A 23021-nucleotide genomic window follows, 5' to 3' on the forward strand; every position below is an offset into this window, starting at 1 on the left:
GCCCCAGGACGGCAGCGGCAGCCTGCGGGGCTCAGAGGGGGCTCTGGCGTCTGAAGAGGAGGTCGAGGACGTGGAAGAGACGCCCAGGTAGGAGCCGGGAAGGCCTTGAGAAGAGGAGGTGCAGGACGCTGCTCCCCAGTGTATCACAGGGCATGGTGGGGACCCAGTCTGCACCACGCTCCCCAGACACCCACCCCTCCCCTGGGGGGCCACGGCTGCTGTCCCACATCTCCCAGGCGTGGGCAGGCATGGATTCCCCCTTCCTTTATTCCCTTATTATTTTTTTTTTTTTTTGCTTTTTGGGTCACACCCGGCAATGCACAGGGGTTACTCCTGGCTCCGCACTCAGGAATTACTCCTGGTGGTGCTCAGGGGATCATATGGGATGCTGGGATTCAAACCCGGGTCGGCCGCGTGCAAGGCAAACGCCCTCCCCGCTGTGCTGTTGCTCCAGCCCCACCTTTATTCCCTTTTGGGCCATACCTGGAGGTTCTCATCCCTGTCTCGGTGCTCAGGGGACCGTGTGGTGCCAGGGATCAAAGCTGGGGCTCCTGTGTGCAAAGCCATCTCCCTAGGCCTCTAAACCGCTTTTATTTTTCACACAGAAGAGAGCATATCACATACACTTGTCTATCTGCACCTTCCTATATAGAAATATTTTTTAAAGTTTTTTATTTTTTAAACACCTTTACATAAGATTTCCAGGGGAAACAACTCATCCTCATTATTTGAAAGTTCCTTTCTTTATTCGGGGGGGTGCAGGAGAACACACCCAGTGGTGCTGAGGGCGGCTGGCTCCGGGCTCTGTGCTCAGGGGACCATGTGGGGTACTGGGACCAAACCTAAGTTAGCCGCATGCAAGGCAAAGGCCCGACCCACTGCACTACCTCCATGGCCCAGGGTGGAGTTCTCTTGATCCACTCTTGGTTGAGGGGTTCAGATCTGGTCACGGGGGTCACAGACACTCTACTGAAAATAGGGCCAGGAGAAGACCTTGGGGTTCACTTCCTGCCTTTGACTTTTTGTTTTGTTTTGTTTTTGGGTCACACCCGGTGATGCACAGGGGTTACTCCTGGCTCTGCACTCAGGAATTACTCCTGGCCGTGCTCAGGGGACCATATGGGATGCTGGGAATCAAACCTGGGTCGGCCGCGTGCAAGGCAAGGCAAGGCAAATGCCCTACCCGCTGTGCTATCGCTCCAGCCCCTACCTTTGACTTTAACTCAGGGAGCTGCCCTGGATTCAAGAGGAGAAAGAAGAGGAGGAGGAAGATGGAGAGGAGGAAGAGGAGGAGGAGGAGGAAGAGGAGGAGCTTGAGTAAGGCGCTTAGTCCTCTGGCTAAGGCTGGTGCTGGGAGGGGTGTGGGGAGGGCGTCTGGGCTCATGGGATAGGGGTGCTTTTCTCCCCAGCGAGCTGTGTGCTGGGCCCCGATCAAAGAAGCAAGGGAAGCTGGGGCCCCTCTGTGCCCATCGAGACCCGGGGCACATAGTACCCAGCTCTCACTGCGCCCCACGTTCAAACAATAGGAACACCTCCCCTGTCCCATCCCTCGGGACTTGGTCAACATGGGTAGCCGGGAGAGGGTGTGCAAGTAAAACAGAGACAGACACAAGAAGAAAGAGACGGACACAGACAGACGCAAAAGAATGGGAGCCAGCTCCAATTTTATTTCTCCTAAGCTGGTCTTTTATAATCGATTATATGAGGAAGTGGGCAGAAGGGGAGAATAGCAAAGAATGCAAATGTTTAACGGAACTGGACGCGGGCCCTGATGGCAGTTACCCTGGGCATTGATGGCAGTTACCCTGGGCATTGTTCTGCAACCTTCAAAGAGTACTTTGATATTTTTCCCAAGAAGCGGTTGTTCCTTAGTTACAGGTCAGGTTGTACTGACATATTGGTTCCCAGGCACTGGCTCCTGGCGGTTCCCGGGCACTGGGTCCCAGCACTCCCCGAGGACACGGGGTTTCCTGCTAGGCAAACAGACGCTCACTTCCATATCCAGAGCCGGGAACCGAGGCACTAAGTGAGAGCTGGTTATGGGCTGGAGAGAGAGAGAGTCAGAGACAGAGACAGAGAGACAAAGCAAGGGAGAGAGACAAAGCGAGCACAGTGAGAACTGATTATGGGCTTGAGAGAGAGCAGTGAGACCTGGTTATGGGCTGGAGAGGGAGAGGTGGGGGGAGGGAGGGGGGAGGAAGGGGCCTGAGTTCAATCCCTGGCACCTCATGCCCCACACCCCCACCCCGGTACCTCTGGGTGTGGCCCTGGTGGCCACAGATAGCTCAGGGCAGGGGCAGCCTGCCCCACTGCTGGGTGCTCGTGTCCAGCTGTTCAGCTGGTCGCCTGCGGATGGCCAGGAGTGAGTCCAGGCCTGCAGTGTTGCCCAGGAGGCTCCTCCCCTCGGACAGGGAGATCAGGAACTGCTGACAGGGAGGTTTGCTCTGTGTGGCTGCAGGGAAAGAAGATGGACAGGGGCTCATGTGAGAAGGACAAGCAGGCAGGCGCGTGACTGTGTCAGTCAGGCTCAGAGAGGGGCGCACGGGGCATCTGGGCTCAGAGGGGGGGGGGCGCCTGGGCTCAGAGAGGGGCAACGGGTCATCTGGGGCCGGGTTCTGGGCTCGGAGATGGAAGCCAGGGGCTCGAGGCTGGAGGAGGTTCCCAGGGGACGTGCAGGTTCAGGGTGGGCCCCAAGGTCAGACAAGACCGCGGAGCCCCGAGGCCAAGCTGGAAGTGTCACAAATGTCAACACAGCAAGAGAACAGCTGGGGAGAGCCAGAGGCAGATGGCCACGTGCTGGAGGTCTCACAGCTGGTTTCCCGGGAGCGAGCACTGAAGGTCAGTGAGCGGTGCCCGGGCGTCACCCTGTGGCCCCTGCATTGGGCGAGGCTGAGGCAGGCAGGCAGAGGAGGCTGTGATCACAGAGCAGGTCCCCACCAATCCCACCTGTCCCCGGGCTCCGTCTGTCTCGTGGGTGCTCAGTTCCGGTCACTCTGCCCTCCGAGGTAGCCCATGCCTCATCACAGCCCTGGCGCTGTCCACCCGGGCCTCGTGAGGCTGTTGGGCTGGGCCCAGGCGTGCAGGGCTGGGAGCCTGCTCCAGCGCACCTGCTCTTAGGCCCTAGCCCGGCACACACGGAATCTTTCCACCCCGGCAGGAGCGTCGGGCGACCTGCTCACCCCCAGGCCTGGCGCTGGGCAGGGCTCAAAGCCGTCCATTTCCCCCCCACCACACACACACACACACACACACCACTCCAGCTCCTCAGAGAAGGGCCCCGCCCACACTGTTGGCTTCCTGTTGGCTTCTCTGGCCCAAGTCTAGGTCTGCCCCTTGCCAGCCGCAAAGCCAGCCGCTGTCCCTCCCAGGAATCGCCCCTCCCGTCAGCCAAGTCCTTAGATGCTGCCTCGCAGCTTGGTGCAGCTTGGTCTGCCCTTCTGCCCACACCCCTGCGTGTGGCGTACTCTGGGGACTGTCCTCCTGAAAACAAATAAATAAATAAAAACAAAAACTACGTGCAGTGGAGAGCCCTGAAAACCCTTTATCTGGCCTGGATCATTTTGCGGGGAGCACCCTTGGCAGTGCTCAGGGCTTAGTCCTGGCGCTGCACTCAGGATCACTCCCGGTGGTGCTCTGGGGACCATGCGGGGTGCCAAGAATCAAACCCGGGCTGGCGGCGAGAAAGGCACGCGCCCTACCTGCTGCACGACCTGTCCGGCCTCCAATATGCCCTGATTTTGAGGTGAACCAGCCCCAGAGCCAGGGACTCTCAACTCACCCACACGCATGTTCTCAGTGCATGCACACATGCCAATGCACACACATGGCAGGCGGGCAGTGCATCACCCCGCATACAGCCTGCAAAGCTGCCATACTGCCTGGCAGCACCTCATCCACACGCGGCCCCCTCAGCCCTGCTGCACAAGCTGCTCCGCTCCCTGCACATGTGTGTCTGCTCACACACACACACACACACACATACACATACATACAAACATGCACACATACATACGGATACACATATACACATACACCAACACATATATGCATACACACATATACACATACATATACACATACACAGATACACACATATACAACATACACATACCTACATACATGTACACATGCACACACATACACATGCATGCATGTACACACATGCACACATATACACATACAACATACATACACACATGCACACATACACCTACACACATACATACACACTATACAGATGTACACATATACACATACAACATACATACACATATGCACACATACACCTACACACATACATACACACTATACAGATGTACACATATACACACATACATGCACACATACACATATATGCAAATACATACACACATACACAATACACACATATACAGATACGTACATATACACATATACACATATACACACATACATACATATGCACACATGCACACATGCGTACACACATATACACATACACGCATATACATATAAACACACAACACACATATACACACATACACATACATGCACACAACACATATATACATAAATACACACATACATGCATACACATACATACACACATACATGCATACACATACACACATATATACATACACACATACACAAATATACACACATACACACATATACCCATATATACACACATATACATAAAAACACAACACATATACACATACATGCACATAACACATATATACATAACATTCACCCATGCATGCATACACACATATACACACATACAGACATACATACACACATACACACATACATACACACATGCACACATATATACACACACACACAGATATTCACTCGCAGTTTCAAACCCGGGACCTTCTGGGGGCTGGGCCTCAGGTAGCAGTGAGGTCAGAGTCGGTGGCGTGAGCCACGGGGGGCCCGGGGACAGGGGTGTCTGGTGTGGGGGCGGGCCGGGCTGTCACTGCAGAAGGCTGCTCTGGGCCGGCCGGCCGGCCAGCAGAGACTCAGGGGTGACTGATGACGTGCGGGCCCTGGTAACGGGCAGCTGGTCGCCTAGCGACCTGGTCTCCGTGCAGCCGCCCGGCTCTCCCTAGCAACGGGCCTCTGTCCCCACCTGGCTGTCCCCAGGGGCGTCTCTGCGGAGCTCCCTGCGCGTCCCCTCATCTGATTAGAAGCAGGAAGGCTGGCGCTGGCTCCGGGCTGCTGGCTGGGGCTTGGCTGGACCCCGGGGCTCCCAAGAACCCCCTTGCCCGTGCTGCGCCGGCCTGGGAGGGGTGTCCCCGTCCCCGACTGGACCCCGACACCATGAGTGCCTGTGTCCGCCAAGGCAACGAGACCCAAGTAGGTGCTGCTTGTCCCTCAGCCCTTCCTGCCTTCGGGACGGGGGAGAAGACTGTCAAAGGGACAGTGGGGGTCTTCACTCAGGTGTGGGGGAGCGGAGGGCTGGTGCCTCCCCCTGCTGCATCTTTAACTTAAAGGACTGGGGGGGGGTGTCCTCGGGTGCCCACCCACCTCGGCCCGTCTGTCCGTGCCTCTGCTCAGAGTTCTCCAGGATCTTGGAACTTCCCAGAAGTCACCTGCTGCCCTGGGTCAGGCATGCTGGTGGCCAAGGTCGTGTGGCTCTGGGGGCAAAGGCCCCTGAAACAGCCCTTGCTGTTCAAGGCAGGGACACCGCAGGCCTTGGGGGCGTGGGAGCCTGAGGTGTTTGTTGGAACGGTTGCACGTGGGCCGCGTCCCGGAGCTCGCCGCCTCCTCAGGGACTGACGGTGGTGACGAGGGAGCAATCCTCCTCATGGCCTTCGGCCTTTAAAATAATGACTTTTCATGCTATGTGGTTGACATACTCAGCACCCTCATTTCCATTTTTTTCTGGAAGTGGGGGCACACGAGTGGTCCTTGGGGCTTACTCCTGACTCTGCACGCAGGGGTCACGCCTGGCAGGCTTGGGGACCCTCTGGGGTGCTGGGAATTGAACGCAGCCAGTGCCCTACCTGTTGTACCGGCTCCCTGGCCCCCAGCCGCTGCCCTTGGGCTGGTACTTGTTCACCGCATGGAGTACTGTGCTCGGGCTCTCCTTGTTTCACGGGGAGACTGAGGCTGAGACGACACTGGCCTGTCAGCACATGCGGGACTGGGGTTTTGTCTGGATCGGGCTGGAAGCCAACTAAGCCCCAAGGTGGAGAGAGCAGCCGGGCTGTTTGCACACGGAAAAGATCTTTATATATATATATGTATATATATATATACATATATATATGTATATATTTAGGTGTTTGGACAGTGCTCAGGGCTTGCTCCTGGTTCAGTGCTCATTTCAGTGCTCAGGGATCACTCCTGGTGGGTTCGGGGGACCACATGGGGTGCCAGTCAGCTGAGTGCAAGGCGAGTGTCCTCCCTGCTGTCCTCTCTCCAGCCCAAATCTTTGATTTTCTATGAGACTCTCCCTGGTGGTCTGTCATTGCTCTGATAAGTCAGGTTGTACAGGCTGGACAAGCCCTGCCCATCTGACAGGTGGGCAAACTGAGGCATCCTGGGGCCCCTCAACCATTTCCTGGCCTGATTCTGGAAACGTCCCGATCAGGACAGCCTCCGGCTGGGACTACGGGATGTTCATGTTCTGAGTCTCGGGCTCTGAGCCCTGGGGCAGCCCTGTGGACCCCCACTCTTCTGTGTCAGGGTCTCACGTCTCCCTTACAGACTCTTCCCTGTAATACTTTCAGGGTCCACAGACCATTTTAATTTCTTTTGAAATCAACGCACCCGTTCAAGTGGAAATGGTTTCAGATATGACATGAACACCTGCATCTTCAATGCCTAGAGCTGAGGTCACAAAGTCCGACTGTTCATGTGTTAACTGGGGGGGAAGGAGGTCCTGGGGCGAGCACCAGGTATGGTGGTGCTCAGGGCTTACTCCTGCCTCTGTGCTCAGGGGTCACTCCTGGTGGGGCTTGGCGTACTCGGGAGGTGTGGTGCTGGGGGTCAAACCCAGGTCAGCTGCATGCAAGGCGAGTGCCTTACCCACTGTTCTATCTTTCTGGTTACGTGTGTGTGTGTGTGTGTGTGTGTGTGTGTGTGTGTATACTTATATATGTATAGCGTTTGTCTTGCACACAGCCGACCCGGGATCGATTCCTCCACCCCTCTCAGAGAGTGCGGCAAGCTACCGAGAGTATCCCGCCCACACGGCAGAGCCTGGCAAGCTCCCCGTGGCGTATTCAATGTGCAAAAAAAACAGTAACAACAAGTCTCACAATGGAGACGTTACTGGTGCCCGCTCGAGCAAATCGATGAGCAACGGGATGACAGTGCTACAGTGGTACATATGTATGTGTATGTATATGCACTGCACCCAGCAGTGATGGGGGCCCATGTGGGGCGGGAATAAAACTGGGAAATTGTGGGGTTTGATTTGGGGCCATGGCCAGGGATTGAGCCCGGGCTGGCTGCGTGCCAGGCAAACGCCTCCCCTCTGTCCTCCAGCTGGGGCCTAGGAATGGCATGCCACTCGCACCCTGACCTGCACCCCCTCCCCACAGCCTTGCTCACGTATCTGAGTGCAGGAAGGGCCTTTCAGGAGGGTTCGGCCTGGCTCTGGGTGGAGACTGCAGCCCTGGCCGCCGAGGGCCCCGTGCAGGAACGCCGAGGAGAGAGCGAAGGAAGTGGCGCGTGGGTCCTCGGGCCCCTCCCAGCCTCTCTCCCCCCGTGGCCTGGACGGTGCAGGCACCCAGGGCCGCAGCGACTGTGGGGTCAGAGACGGCCTGCTGCTCCAGACTCACTGCACGGGCCGCCCGGCCTCTCTGAGCACTGACATCTGAGCAGGGACGGGACCCGGCCCTGTGCTCTCGAGGCTACTGGAGAGAGGGTGGGGCCGCAGCATGGCACCCATTGACAGCGTGCACACTGAGTCTGGGTCTCTCTGTGGCTGCAGCCCCGCCCGGGCCCCCTTGCCCTCGTGGACGTCCTGACGCCAGCCCCCGGGACACAGACAAGCGCCGTCAGGAAGCCCTTGGTGCCGGGTCTGCGGGTCAGGAGGGCCTTGGGGGGCAGGGCCCGGTGCTGTCCCCTCACACGTGGCCCCTGGGGCCAAGTCCTTTTATCTTTTGTTAGTGTGGGCCACCTTCGGCGGTGCCCAGGGCTTATTCTCGACTCTGTGCGCGGGGATCACGCCTGGTGGGGCTCGGGGAGCCACACGAGGTGCCCGGGTTGGCCGCGGGCGAGGCAAGCGCCCTCCCCGTTGTGCCATCTCTCCAGCCCGGTGCGACCTGCATTCGGTTTGGTTTGGCTTGGGAGCCACACTCGGTGGTACTCAGAGGCAAGGTCAGGAGACCGTGCAGGGCCAGGGCTCGGACCCAAGTGCTCTGCCTGCCGTGCTCTCCCCCAGCCCGACCTCCCCCCATGACTCTCAGTATGTGCATCCCATCAGTCCCAGCACCTGCCTCTCGTCAGCCCCCGGAAGGGCGCCCACTCCTCGCACAGTGGGCGACTCCTGTCTGCGTGATCCTCCTCCCCGTGGCACCCCCGGCCCGGCCAGGGCTCCCCGAGACCCTCCTCCGTGTCAGGGGATCTCTGATCTCAGGACACAGGCAGGCCCCGGGGCCAGCTGCCCAGGCGCCGGGAGCCGAGATGGGTGAGAGCCTGCTCCTGGCCGTCTCTGGGCGCCTCTGGGCTCCTGGCCCCGACGGAGCCCCGGTTGGAGCTTGTGCTGCAGGGGACGGGCTGCAGGGAGCCCTGGGTGGGTGCTTCCCCTCTCCCCCTCCCTGCTGGCCCAACTCACAGGGCGGCCTGGAGGCGCTGGGGGAAACCTGGTGTCCGCCTACAGCTCTGTTCTGTGTCCCCTGTTGGACGGACCGAGAGGTGCATGTCCCCATTCCTCACTGCCCACTCATTATCCGGCTCTCAGGCTGCCTCCTCCGAGAAGCCCTCCTCCCCAGCTTGAATTGTGCGCCTGTCCTTCCTCGCCCTTTGTCCTGCCACTGGCTCGGGTGGGACCTGGGGCCAGCGGCCTGGGCACTGGGAGCTTAGGTGGGCGAGAACCCAGGTTTCTCTGTGCTCCTGGCCCAGGGCCGGGCCCTCGGGGGGCTCCACGCAGCCCCACACTCTCACCGCAGACCTTTTCTCCCACCCTCGGCGTCACAGTGTCCTGCTGGATAGTTTCCTGGTGGCGAAGGCCCTCGAGGACCCCGGCGGAGTAGACGGGCCCCAGCCCGGGAGGACCTCACGCCAGGTACGGGCAGCAGGGCGGGGTGGGGGGGGAGGGCAGGATGGAGGGCGGGGCATGTACCCTGCAGAGGGGACAGATGCTGGGATGTCCTGCTCAGAACACTGCCTGGAGGGGTCTCCAAGGCCCTGAAGGCCAGGGTCAGGTAGGGGCCCGAGGACTCGGACCCCAGCCCCAGCGCTGTGTGATCCTGGCTCATCACTGCCCCTCCCCGCCCCGTCACCTTTGCAAACTGGGGTGAAACCTCTCCCCCCACCCTGCTGTCATGCCCAGTTGTTCAGGTACCACACCTGGAGACGTTCCCGCCAATATACCTGGGCAGCAGGGGGTGGACCCAGGCTCCGTGCCCCCGACCCAGCATACCCCAGGGAGGGGCTTGCAGGACAGTGAAGAGACCTGGGGCTTCTGAGCAACCCAGAAGGCTGGGCTGGGGGCTGAGGGTCGGAGAGGGCGGGCGGCCGCAGCTCAGCCCTGAGTGCTTCCCTTGCAGGTGTCGTGGGAGGAGGTCGCGGCCACCAGCACAGGAGGTAAGTGTGTGTGTGTGTGTGTGTGTGTGTGTGTGCATGTGTGTGTGTATGTGTGTGCGTGTGTGTATGTGTGCGTATGTATATGTGTATGTGTGTGTGTCTGCATGTGTGTGTGTCTGTGTGTATGTGTGTGTATGTGTGCGTATGTATATGTGTATGTGTGTGTGTCTGCATGTGTGTGTGTGTGTCTGTGTGTATGTGTGTGTGTGCACGCATGTGTGTGTGTCTGTGTGTGTGTATGTGTGTGCGTGTGTGTATGTGTGCGTATGTATATGTGTATGTGTGTGTCTGCATGTGTGTGTGCATGTGCATGTGTTTGAGGAGGGGTGGGTCCTGCACAGGAATATCCGGGGGCCGTCACCATTCCCACCTTCCCCACAACCTCTCAACGGCCCACCCCCTGGCCAGGCCCCTCCGCTGTGTGTTGGGCCACGTGATGGGGTTCCACAAAGGCTCCCCTTCCCGGATAGAGGCCACGTCTCCTTTATCCGTTCACTCTGGCACTTGTGCTCCTGGAAGCAGTCAGAGGCGGCCAAAGATCGCATCTCTCTGCATAACCGGGTGTTACGCCTTTGGTGGTGCTCAGGGCTTACTGCTGGCTCTGTGCTCAGGGGTCACTCCTGGCAGTGCATGGGGACCATAGGGGGGTGCTGGGGATGGAACCCCGGGGGTCCATCCAGCTCTGAACCCACAAGCTCCCCAGATCCTTAGGACACTGATGTTCCACCCACCCGGGGGGCAGAGGGACAGCCGCACGGATGAGAGCATGAAGGGTTCGTGGTGGGGGGATTTGACTCGAGGGCCCAGGCCTGCGTTTCCCCTCTGGCTCCCCTCAGCTCCTTGCTATGCAGCCCGGAGTCAGGGCTGTGGCTTCCCCCCGAGAAAAAGAGGGTGACCGCAGTAGTTCCCAGGGTGTTGGCCGGAGGCACGGTGAGTATGTCAGACATACTAGACTGGCCCCAAGGCCCGCAGACCCCAAAATGGGGCCCGGGTGGTCCCGGCCAGCCTGCGGCAGAGATGGGGCTGGACCCGGGGGCCCTGCCCTTTGGGGTGGTCCTGGCTTGTTCTCCACCCCGCTCATCCCTACTTGGACGCTTCCTCAGTCTGCAGCCCCGGCGGGGAGACAGGGCCAGGCGGGGGCCTGTGAGCTGGCACTAGGAACAGGTCACTGCGGAAGCCCCTCAAAAATGTGCCCCAGAAAAGGCAGCTGAGACAGAGAAGGGACCACCAAGTAAAGGCTGCTTGGAGGGCTCGCTCAGGACGGGAGATGCGGGCTGAAGGTAGACTATGGACCGGACAGGATGGCCACTTCGTGCCCGTAGTATGAACCATAACACCCAAAAGGAGAGAGGGAGTGAAAGTGAATGTGCCTACCACAAGGGGGTGGTGACGAGGGGGTTGGGGGGTGCAGGAGGGATCCTGGGACCATCGGTGGTGGAGAATGGGCACTGGTGGAGGGATGGGCACTCGAGCATTGTGTGACTGAAACTTAATACGAAAGTTTGTAAATCTGTAACTAGATCTCATGGTGATTCATTAAAAAAAATTTTTTTAAATGCCCCCAGACCCCATAGCTCGGGTGTCCCCTGCAGGCTGTACCACCTGTGCCCTCTGGGGGCAAGCCTGACATCTTGCTGCCAGGCTCCACCCCTCAGACCCCGCCCGGGGTGGGGGGTGCTGGGACCTGTCTCCTGACATTCACCAGGACTGCCAGGTGGCGTGACCCCCCGGGCAGGGGGTGGTGGTGGGGAGCCAGGCCTGGGGGCTGTTACAGGGCTGGGGAGTGACTGTGCCCCCGGTCATTCTCCCTACCCGGGGAAGAATGGATCTCAGCGTCTGGGAGCCCAGGTTCTTAGGTGGCACCTGGTCTGCGTCTGTGCTGGGAGACTCGCTTAGCCGAGAGCAGAAGGCCACAGCTCGGGGCTGTCCCTCCACCAGTCACGTGGCTTGGTGACGCTCTCGATATTGAACTCCGGGGACAAGAGTGATGCCTCAGACCCGGGGTGCCGTGATTCCTGCCAGTGCTGGCTGGTGCCAGCCGGTCTATGCTGGCACTGGGGCAGGGGCTCTCCCGGCTGCCGCCCACCCCCAACTCCGGACTCCTGCTTTGCAGCCCCCGGGCGCTGCCTGTGACCCTCCGGCCCCGTCATCATGGCCAAGCCGGGCCGGGAGGTGGAGCTGAGCCGCCTGGTCCAGGACCGGCTGCCTGGCCCGGTGGCCCAGGGGAACAGGCCCCTCAACCTGGCCGACCACCTCCCCAATGTGCCCAGCTACCGGCCCCCCCTCACCCGCATTCCCGTCCTCGTCTCCCGGAGAACGGCCTTGTCCAGCTCCAGCTTCGCCAAGGAAACCAGGAGCTCCGTCCGTCTCCTAGGTAGCGTGGCCCCGGCCGGCCGGCGGCAGCATGTGCATGCCCGCGGCCCGCGCTTCTGCATGGCTCAGCTGTGTCCCGAAGGCCGCTGGCCGCCCCCCCACCCCACCCCGTGCTTCCATCTTGCTTTGCAGTGCCCCGAGGAGCGTTAGTTCCTCTTTCCCGGTGTTCCCAAACCCCACAATTAATGGGTCATGTCTTTGGGGCTCAACATAGTTTTCTGCAATTGTCTGCAGGGCGGGGGGGTGGGGAGGGCCACACCCAGTGCTCTGGAGTTGCTCTCAGCTCTGTGCTCAGATGACCTTGTGGTCCCCGGGATCAAACCTAAGTCGGGAAGCAGGCAAGCTTGACGCTTGGACTAGCTCTCCCTCTGCCACCACCTTTCCATGCCAGGACTCATTCTCCTCCTCCTTGAAGCTGCTGAATCTCCAGGCAGAGAGACTCGGGAAGGAGCTGGGGGCCGGGGGGGGGGGGCAGCGGGAACAGGTGGGGCGCGGGGAGTTCGTTGCAGACAGAATCTAACGTCCTGGCGTTTGCTGGGAGTGGGGCTTTCTCAGGAACGTTATGATCAGCCCCGCAAATTCCTCCCGGCAGGGCGGGCGGGTCCCGGGGGGCTCCCGGCAGATGAGGCGCTGCGTCCCATGGGGCCCCCCAGCTGGGCCCCCCCGAGGAGAGGTGGCCTGTCTGGGTCTGTCCTTGGGCGCCCGCCGCCTGATGACAAAGTGTTGATGTCACCGAGGCAGACGTGGCCGCTTCCCTGGTTTATTTCTCCAGCCGGGAGGCTGCGGATCAGACCCAACCCCAAACCTTTCTTTTGTTTTTCTTTTTGGGTCACACCTGGCGATGCACAGGGGTTACTCCTGGCTCTGCGCTCAGGAATTACTCCTGGCAGTGCTCAGGGGAGCATATAGGATGCTGGGGATCGAACCTGGGTTGGCCGCGTGCAAGGCAAACGCCCTACCCGCTATGCTATTGCTCCAGCCCCCCCCAAAACCTTTTGTTGTTGTTGCTGTTTTGGCACTCCCCGAAGTCCTGCATGTGAGGTACCCTGGGCCACACCCCCACCCTCACCCCCACTTGTCCTCCTGACTCATGTGGTTTGGGTTGGCCCGGGGTGCAATGGAGCAGGCCCTCCCCTCCTGACCCACTGGCCTACTGGCACCTCTCCTCTTCCTGGCCCGGGGTGCACCCAGAGTTGGGGTGAAGGACCCGCGGACCCCCCGGCCCTCCAGGTTCAGAGCCTGGAGCACACCCTTACTCTGCTCCCTTCCCGTGAGCCGGTGTGCTGGGGTGCCCGGTGTGATCTTCATGGCTGTGACTCTCCTTTGGTCTCTCCACTCGGTGCCTTGTGGGTTTCAGCTGTTGGGTGACGGAAACACCCAGCGGGAAACTCTAGGTTTGTGCCCGGGTGGGACACCAGCCTGGCTGGCCACCAGCAGAAAGCACAGCAAGAGCTCTGACGAGAAAGGGGCGTCCACCTGCAGTTTCTAGGGAAACACAGACCCGGGATGGGGTCCCCTGCCCCCACCCGCCAGGAAGAGGAGTGAGGAGGTCAGGACACCCCCGCGCCCCCCCCACCCGGGAGCCCTGGCTCACCTCCCACTCAGGATCCGGAGAGCACTGACGAAGGACACACGCACTTACTTGTCCGTGATCTATTGTCCCATCTGCCTCATCTCAAAATCACCCTGTCCACATCCCCGGCCTCCGGGAGCACCCCCACTCGAGAACTACCTCCAGCGACACGGAGACAGGGGCGGGCGTTGCAGTGCTGCAGAGGAAGGGGGGGTGCATGAGGGGGGGGGCACGTCATTCCCATTTCACCCCCTGCTGTGGTGCCCCCCATGACGTTCCTTTGGAACCGAGGCTGCGGTACGCGCAGGTCTGACCTGGGGCGGGGGTAAGGGCTGGAGCCAGGGAGGCCTGAGAGCGAGCCTGGCTCTGTGGCCGAGTCTCTGCGCCTGGGTCTGCTCAGCACCGCAGGGCACTCAGCAAAGCAGATGCACCCGGCACGCAGGAAGCGCTGCGCGGGAAATAGCATCTTCCCCCACCAACGGGCTCAGGCAGGCCATAGTATTCTTCCTAGGGGGGTGACGTTGCCCCGAGGCTAGAGACCAGCGTGCTCTCAGCCAGGGTCGCTGCTATTTAGAGTACCCCAACTACACCAAGCTGATGGGAAACGAAGCTCCAGGTTTGGGGCTGTTCCCTTCTCCCCAGGGTCTAGTGACATTGCGAGATCTGGCGCCCCACAAAGCAGAAGGCGGAGTGCATCTCCCGGGCTTCCTGAGAAAGCCACCCCTGGTTTGGTTTTTTGTTTTTTTTTTTTTTTTTTTGCTTTTTGGGTCACACCCAGCGATGCTCAGAGGTCACTCCTGGCTCAGCACTCAGGAATTACCCCTGGCGGTGCTCAGGGGACCATATGGGATGCTGGGACTCGAACCCGGGTCGGCCGCGTGCAAGGCAAATGCCCTACCCACTGTGCTATCGCTCCAGCTCCAGTTTTGTTTTGATTTTGTTTTTGAGCTACCCCCCCACAGTGCTCAGGGGCTCTTCCTGGCTTTGTTTGTGCTCAGGAGAGATTCCTGGCATGAGAGAAGGATTGTGTGTGGTGCAGGGGACCAAGCCGAGGTGGTTGGCCTGCAAGACACCTGCCTTCGCCCTGTGCCAGCTCTCGGGACCAAGGACAGCCAGTAGAGGGGAAGGGAGCACTTCTGCTGCCGGGGGGAGCACATCCCGCTGGGCGGAGGACCTGGACCCTGAACATTTGTGACAGGGTCGGGAGGGGAGGGGAGGGAGGGGATCCTGGTCCTGCGCCTCCCTCCCCCCCCAGCTCACCTCTCGGGTCTGGGGGGAAGTGGGGGAAGGAGCCCTGTGTCTTATACTCTCTCCCGCACCCACGGCCCGGGACATCTCTAGTCAGGCTGACACGACCCTCCCCTGCTTTCCCGCCCCAGTCTGTCTTGGCCGCTACTGGGTGGGGGGTGGGGGCCCCGCCCCAGGCCCTCAGCTTCTGCTGAGCTCTGCTGTGGGCCAGACCCCCGGACCCCCCGCCCGCTGTGCCTGGTGCCCCGCCCCCACGGGCTAGACCCATGCTGATTCTCCAAGTGTGGGAGCCGGCTGAGTTAGGACGACAAGTGTTGGGGGGACCTCGTACAGGCAAAAGATAAGATACTATCAGAACAGGTAACCTCAATGTGTGTGTGGGGGGGGGTTGTAAATGTGTACCCCTCCCCGAAAGGGAGCTGTCTCCTGATTGGAGAAAGGGTCTGAATGTCCCACGTGACCAAGCCTGGTGCCCTCCCGCCCATCCTGCCACAGTCCCAGAAAAGAGGGGTCACCCCCATCCTGAGGCGCGGAGAGAGGAAGCCGACTGTGCTAGCTCAGGCTCTCGGGGCCCCTTCAGCCCAAACCCGGGGGCTGAAGCTTCACCAGACTCAAGGAAGCCAGACTGTGTTCCGGTGCCCCCCTGACTGCGGGGGTCCCAGCAATTCTTCTGTGGGTCCTGGGCAGTGGCCGGAGTGGCCACGCCTTTGGGGGCCTGCCTCTGCATGCTGCCCACCCCCAGCCCTGCACAGAGCTCTCCTGCTCCCCCAGGCCTTGCTTTCGTCACCCCAGACCCCCGCCCTGCCTCTTCGCCCTGACTGTGCACCCCTTCTTCCTCCCAAGTGCCCGCCACAAAGCAGCACCCAGAGGTGCAGGTGGAGGACGCAGACGCTGACCGCCAGCCGCTCATCGTGGAGGAGAAGCCGGCCTCACCGGAGCGGCCGCCACCGTCGCCCGCCAAATCGGACACCCTCGCCGTGCCGGGATCAGCCGCCGGGACCCACAGGTCAACTTGGATGGCCCTCTTGGCCTTTTCTCACTGGTCCTGGGTCACAGAAGGCGCAAGGGGGCCGGGGATCAGGGGCACCCAGGCCACTCAGCAAGGTGGGGTCAGGAGGGGGACTTGGAGCCTCCCCTGGGGCCCGGGGCGTTCTCTGCAGAAGCCCCAACACCCACCGCTGTCCTTTAGCAGGGCGAAACGGTTCATCTTGTTAAATAACGCGTGAGAGAAGTGGGCAGCCAAAATCCCACCCCACTAGGGGCCCTTTCAGCTTTCCTGCCTCCTCTTAGGGACCCAAAGCGCTGGTGTGATTTTCCCTGGAGGCGGGATTCGCACGGGACCTCGTTGAGAGCTCGTCCCGCGTCACTGGGTGTCAGCCCAGCACTCACTTGTGACTCTGGGAGCCTCTGCCTTGCCTCCAAATGGAGAGAACAGACCCCCTCTCCGAGGGACTGTGCACAGGGTTCTGGTAACACTGCCTCTGCCTTTCTGCTCTCTGCCCTTGGGGTCCTTCAAGCCCGGGATTCCTGGCCAAATGGACACAGATTTGCACACCTCTTGAGTTGAAACTGTGCTGCGTGTGGTTGCAGCTGGTTTAGAGCCGGCCGAGAGGCGCCCTGCACTTAGCCGCGTGTACACTGTGATGTGCTGGCTAGTCCCTTGGGAATGATTATGCGGAAGGCAGGTCGCCAGTGCTGTCCTGCGTTGGCCGACTTCAGAGATGGATCCTTTTGTCTTTTTTCCCCCGCTCATGTGTGCTCTTTCTCAAGGGCCCTTGAGTGATTTCTCAGCTGAGGTGAGGAACGGGCTAGAATGGAGGCGGAGAGAGAGGGTAAGCTGAGGGCTCTGAGATTTTCATGTGGAGAAAAGAGTCAATCTTTATTATACTCAGCCTTGAAAGATCGCTCATAGATTTATGAATCTCTGAGTTTAACTCATTGAATTATACAAAGGAGACAGATGGCAGGAGAGATGGTGACGCCACTGCTGTGGGCATCTGGTCTACCTCTCTCTGTCCCTTATATGTGAATGGGGGAAACTGTGAAGGTTGGTTTTGAAGGAATTGGGGGAAGGAAAGGAAAAGGACCACATGGGGCTAGAGTCCGTGCCTCCTGCCTTCTGCTTTTGGCTTGGAGCTGTGGGGCTCCTGCTAAGCCATTTGTTCATTAATTTATTTGCAAGCATCTATTCAACAGTCTTATTCTGGGCTCAGCCCCAGGTGCTGTGGAAAGGTTAAAAGGGCCTGCCCTTGGGGCTGGAGCGATAGCACAGCGGGTAGGGCGTTTGCCTTGCATGCGGCCTGCCAGCTTCGATTCCTAGCATACCATAGGGTCCCCCGAGCACTGTCAGGAGTAATTCCTGAGTGCAGAGCCAGGAGTAACCCCTGAGCATCGCCAGGTGCGACCCAAAATGCATTCTGGTGGGACCAAGATATACAAGGAATAAGTCCTCAGACATAAGGGGCTGAGTTAAATGTGACCGTGAGAATCTGCCAGTGCCTGAGCCTCATTTCCAGAGGGGCTCATTCTGATACCTGGCGCTAGGGTTGTCTGTGGGGCCGTCTGCAGTCAGGGGAAGAAGGAGCACTGAGGGTGACTGGGGGGGGAACCAGAGAGCCGAAGAAGCCACAGGGCTGAGGGGCACCTGCAGGCCAAGCCCTGCTCACGGCTTAAGGCCGAGGGCTGGAGTGAACCCCAGCTTCCCAGTGACCAGCGGGCGAGTCACTGAGCTGCCTCGGTGTCCCTGTGCACTGTGAGGGGAGGAGAAGCACCGCCTGCCGGGGGGCTGGTGGGAATCCTGAGGGCGTCTGTGAGGAGGCACAGGGCTCGGCAAAGGGGCAGGAGCCGGGATACGGCGTCAGCTGCGTTCTCTGGGTCCTCCGGGCAGCTCTCCGGGGGAGAGACACCGGGTGCAGGACTGAGTTTAGGTCCCGGTGGGGGGACCTTTGCCCCCTGTCCTCTCCCCACCGGCTGTCTGATTTCAAAGTGTAAAAGGGGGTGGACCCGTGACTTTTGTCATCCTGCATGAGTCAAAAGAGACAGAGGGTCGTTTCCAGACCTTCCTCGGCAATCGCCGGACTCGCTCCTTCCAAGAGCACTTGGCAGAGCACTCCTGGGCCCCGGGGGTCGAGGGCGGGAGCTTTCCAGGTGGAGTCAAGCCCAAATGCCGTTGACCAGGACCCCCCTGGCTCTAAACGCAGCACCGGGTGCAGATAGGGGCTGCTGATGGGGGACCCCAACGTTGCTCCGTCTCATCCTTACACAGGGAGCCTGGGGCTTCGAGAGTGGGTGGGGTTTTCATGAGCCAATAATGGGCTCCTTGGCCAAGGGAATTCTCTAGAAGTTGGGAAGGTGGCAGAGAGTAGGAGAGGTGGGGGGGGAGGGGGAGGAGGCAGGGAAGGACTTTAGACTTAGGGGTGGGGTGGGGAAGAAAGATGTGGGAGCTGAGACCCAACTGGGTGATGTTTCTTAGTTGAGGAGTCCCATTTTACAGATGGGAAACTGAGGTGGTGCTGAGTAACACTACCCGGCCAAGGCCACTCACTGACCAGTGGCAGGACTGCCTACGTCAGAGCTGCCTGCAACTGTGACCAGTGTGGCCAACAGATAGAGGCGGAGACTGAGGCCCGTGGAGAGCTGTGCTTCCCCCCACCCTTTCACTGGGTCCCTGCAGAGAAATGAGGACCCTCTGGCGACCTGCAGGCTCAGAGTTGGCTCCCCCCCCAGGGAGGCCCTGCCCGCTCTGAGGCCGCCGTCCTCGCTGTGTCCCTTGCAGGAAGCGGCTGCCCTCCCACGATGACGAGGCTGAGGAACTTAGGGCGCTGTCTCCGGCCGAGTCCCCGGTGGTCGCCTGGTCGGACCCCACCACGCCGCAGGGCACTGAGTGAGTGAGGGTCACCTCTCGGGGCGCAGAGCGGGAGAGGGCGGGATGGGGCTGGGCGGGGCAGGGGAGGGGAGTCGGAGAGAAAGAGATGCTTCTAGAACCTTCCGTGGCCAGGCTGACTCTGCCAGTGGTCTCTGGGCAGGAAGACGGGGTCAGCTGTCCAGGCTGCTTCTGGCAGCCCCAGGAGCTGTGGAAAACCCTGCAGCAGGGGCTTGAACGCTGAACTCGGCTGTGTCCAGAACCCAGACCCCACCCCAGGGCCAGACCCCTGGGAAATGTTTTCCTCGGGGATTTGAACCCTAGGCCTCGGCCTGGGCTACCCATCATTCTCCCCAGAAACAGAGGCTGAGTAGCTGCAGGGCACCCAGGGCTTCTCTTACTGCTGTCATTTTTATTTATTTATTTATTTATTTATTTATTTATTTATTTATTTATTTGGGCTGGAGCGATAGCACAGCGGTTGGGCATTCGCCTTTCACGCAGCCGGCCCGTGTTCGATTCCTCCGCCCCTCTCGGAGAGCCCGGCAAGCTACCGAGAGTATCGAGCCCGCGCGGCAGAGCCTGGCAAGCTACCCATGCGTATTGGATATGCCAAAAACAGTAACAATAAGTCTCTCAATGAGAGACGTTACTGGTGCCCGCTCGAACAAATCGATGAGTAATGGGATGACAGTGAGAGTGACAGTGATTTATTTATTTATTTATTTTATTGAATCACCATGAGATACGGTTACAAAGTTTCTATGTTTGGGTTTCCGTCATACAATGCTCAAACACCCAACCCTCCACCAGTGCACATTCTCCACCACCAACGTCCCCAGTACTCCCATCCCCATCCCAACCCTCCCCCTGCCTCCGTGGCAGACAATTTCCCCCACACTCTCTCTCTGCTTCGGGGCATTATGGTTCGCAGTACAGATATACTGAGAGGCTTTCACGTTTGGCCTGTTTCCTTCTTTGTTGTAGTTGTTCTTTTGTTTTTTGCGTTTGGGGGGTGTGGACCTCTGAAGAGGTGCTCAGGGGACCCAGGGCCACTCCTCTCAGTGCTCGGCCAACTGTGCTGGCAGCTCAGTTCGAGGCACAGGGTGACCCGTGCTGCTGAGGGTTCTCTGGGCCGCCCCGGCAGTGCCCAGGCTCCCGCAGGAGGCGCCCAGCGGTGCTCAGGGAACCCTTCGGTGCTGGGAATCAAACCCAGGCTACACGCGTACGGGCACATGTACCGAAGCCCGGTGCTGTCTCCCTGGTCCCTGCGGGGCAAACGTTGAACTGAGTTGCAGGAAGTTCCTAAAGCCTAGAATAGCGGGGCCGGAGCAATAGCACAGCGGGGAGTGCGTTTCCTTGCACGAGGCCGACCCGGGTTCAATCCTCAGCATCCCATAGGGTCCCCTGAGCACGGGCAGGAAAGTGATTCCTGAGTACAGAGCCAGGAGTAACCCCTGAGCATCACTGGGTGTGGCCCCCACTGCACAAACTTAAGGTTAGAGTAGAAGAAAAAAACACCCAAACCTTTTCCTGAGTCCAGTTTTTGTAGGGGACCTGGGGTGCAGCCACACCTCACACAGCAGTGGGGACATGGAGTCAGGGTTTCCTGTGAGAAAGCAAGGCAGGGGCCAGAGCCAGAGCCCTCGGACAGAGGATAAAGCCGTGGATAATGCCTGAGCATCACCCGGTGAGGCCCAAAAACAAAGAAAGATGGAAGGAAGGAAGGAAGGAAGGAAGGAAGGAAGGAAGGAAGGAAGGAAGGAAGGAAGGAAGGAAGGAAGGAAGGGAGGGAGGGAGGGAGGGAGGGAGGGAGGGAGGGAGGGAGGGAGGGAGGGAGGGAGGAAGGGAGGAAGGGAGGGAGGGAGGGAGGGAGGGAGGGAAGGAGGGAGGAGAGAAGGAGGGAGGAAGGGAAAGAGGGAGGGAGGGAGGAAGGAAGGAAATAAATAAAATAAAATAAAACAAGAGGGACCAGAGCGATAGTACAGTGGATAGGGCATTTGCCTTGCATGCGGTCGACCCAGATTCCATCCCTGGCATCCCACATGGTCCTCTAAGCACAGCCGAGACTAATTCCTGAGTGCAGAACCAGGAGGAGCCCCTGAGCATTGCTGGGTGTGACCCAAAAAGCAAAAAAAAAAAAAAAAGAAAGAAAGAAAGAAAGAAAAAAAGAGAGAGAACAAGACAAAAATCAGGCGCAATGATGCCAACTCCTCTTGAGGCACCACAGAGGTGCCCGTGCTCGGAGGCTAAGCCACGGCACACAGGCCCCAAGATTCAGTGACACCTGCGTGGTGTGAGCCAGGGGCACGAGCCAGGTGGCGGAGACTTGCTTCCTGCCACCGCCTAGGGCCCATCTGCAGTGATTCTGCCACCTGTATGTCTCCCGGGACCCTCTGATGCTAACCAGGAAGCACAGCTCGGGCCAGTGAGCCCCCACACCTGGGACCGGGGCCCCTGCCTGGAGGGAGCCCTGTGGGGACCCGTCCCTGCTCGCCACCCTGCGGGCCAGGGTCCCACCATGCCCTGAGCCTGAGGGAACCCCTGGCCGCAGCTCCGGGGCCTCGGAAGCCAGATCTGCAAAGCCCAGTTTGACTCTGAGACACGATTGGAAGGAACCTATTGGGGCCCCGGGGCCCTCACCCCACGCTGCCTGGGGCCGCAGGCAGCTTCGACCCCCTTGACCGCACAGGGGTGATTCCTGAAGATAGAGCGTGGATCCGGCAGGGTGGAGCCGGCAGGGTGGGGCGGGAGCCCCTGAGCTTTCCTCCTGGCTATTTCCTTTAATTTGTTTTCTAATTTAGGCACTGAGATTTACAAAGGCGTTTATTATAATAGAGTTTAGGCAGACACCAGTCCCTGCTACTGGTGTCAGCTTCCCTCCACCGTGTCCCCAGGCCCCCTGCCACACTCGTCTGCCCCCGGGATGGGCCAACTTGGCAGTTGGATAGTTTGGGTGCACGGCGGGGTTGTCATCTCTGTGGTCCAGATATATGGATCTATGGCATCATGCCCCTGTCACCCCCCACCCCTGGATCTCTCTCCTTCGGGGCACTTCTCATGTCCATAAGCCTGAGATATAAGCCCCCAGCTAGCCCACCTCACCCTGGCTTCTCTCCTGAACTCAGCAGCTCATGGGAACCTCCAGTTGGATCAAACAATGCCGAGTTTCCTCCCTAAATTTCAAGGGACATTGAAACCTTTCCAGAACCATTGGCACTGATGTGGCCTGTTTTCTCTTTTTTTTTCTGTCTTTTTGGGTCACACCTGGTGATGCTCAAGGGTTACTCCTGGCTCTGCACTCGGGAATTACTCCTGGTGGTGCTCAGGGGACCCTATGGGATGCTGGGAATCTAACCCGGTTCGGCCGCGTGCAAAGCAAATGCCCTACCTGCTGTGCTATCGCTCCAGAGCCCTGTGGCCTGCTTCCTGAAGGCAGGGTCAGCCCTAACTCTCAACAGCCCCCTGGAGAAGTTAAAGAGAGTCTGAGGGGCTGGAGCGATAGTATAAGCTGGGAGGGTGTTTGCCCTGCACTCAGCCAACCCGGGTTCGACCCCTGGCATCCCACATGGTCCCCTGAGCACCGCCGGGATTAATTCCTGAGTGCAGAGCCAGGAGTAACCTCTGAGCATTGCCAGGTGTGACCTAAAAGTAGCAAAAATAAATAAAGTAACAGGACTGCCTTAATAAAATAAAAAAAGAAATAAAGAGGGTCTGGAGCTGGAGCGATAGCACAGCGGGTAGGGCGTTTGCCTTGCACGCGGCCGACCGGGGTTTGATTCCCAGCATCCCATATGGTCCCCCGAGCACTGCCAGGAGTGATTCCTGAGTGCAGAGCCAGGAGTCAGCCCTGAGCATCGCCAGGTGTGACCAAAAAAGCCAAAAAAAAAAAAAAAGAAAGAGAGAGAGAGAAAGAAAGAAAGAAAGAAAGAGAGAGAAAGAAAGAAAGAAAGAAAGAAAGAAAGAGAGAGAGAGAGAAAGAAAGAAAGAAAGAAAGAAAGAAAGAAAGAAAGAAAGAAAGAAAGAAAGAAAGAAAGAAGGAAGGAAGGAAGGAAAGAGAGAAAGAAAGAAAGAAAGAAAGAAAGAAAGAAAGAAAGAAAGAAAGAAAGAAAGAAAGAAAGAGAGAGAGAGAGAAAGAAAGAAAGAAAGAAAGAAAGAGAGAGAGAGAGAGAAAGAAAGAAAGAAAGAAAGAAAGAAAGAAAGAAAGAAAGAAAG

General features: G+C 58.9%; 1 protein-coding gene across 1 annotated transcript in view; it reads left to right on the forward strand.

Moving 5' to 3' along the window:
* The first annotated feature begins 5175 nt into the window (after window positions 1-5175).
* CNGB1 (cyclic nucleotide gated channel subunit beta 1) overlaps window positions 5176-23021 on the forward strand; it is a 48048-nt gene continuing 30202 nt past the window's right edge. Inside the window, exons 1-6 of the mRNA XM_055145768.1 lie at window positions 5176-5346; window positions 9142-9229; window positions 9714-9750; window positions 11864-12124; window positions 15788-15950; window positions 18720-18827. Coding sequence (XP_055001743.1) covers window positions 11902-12124; window positions 15788-15950; window positions 18720-18827 — 494 coding nt within the window. The 5' untranslated portion in view covers window positions 5176-5346; window positions 9142-9229; window positions 9714-9750; window positions 11864-11901. The remainder of the gene's footprint in view (window positions 5347-9141; window positions 9230-9713; window positions 9751-11863; window positions 12125-15787; window positions 15951-18719; window positions 18828-23021) is intronic.

This window comes from Sorex araneus, chromosome 8, assembly GCF_027595985.1.
Source record: "Sorex araneus isolate mSorAra2 chromosome 8, mSorAra2.pri, whole genome shotgun sequence".
Taxonomy (NCBI): domain Eukaryota; kingdom Metazoa; phylum Chordata; class Mammalia; order Eulipotyphla; family Soricidae; genus Sorex; species Sorex araneus.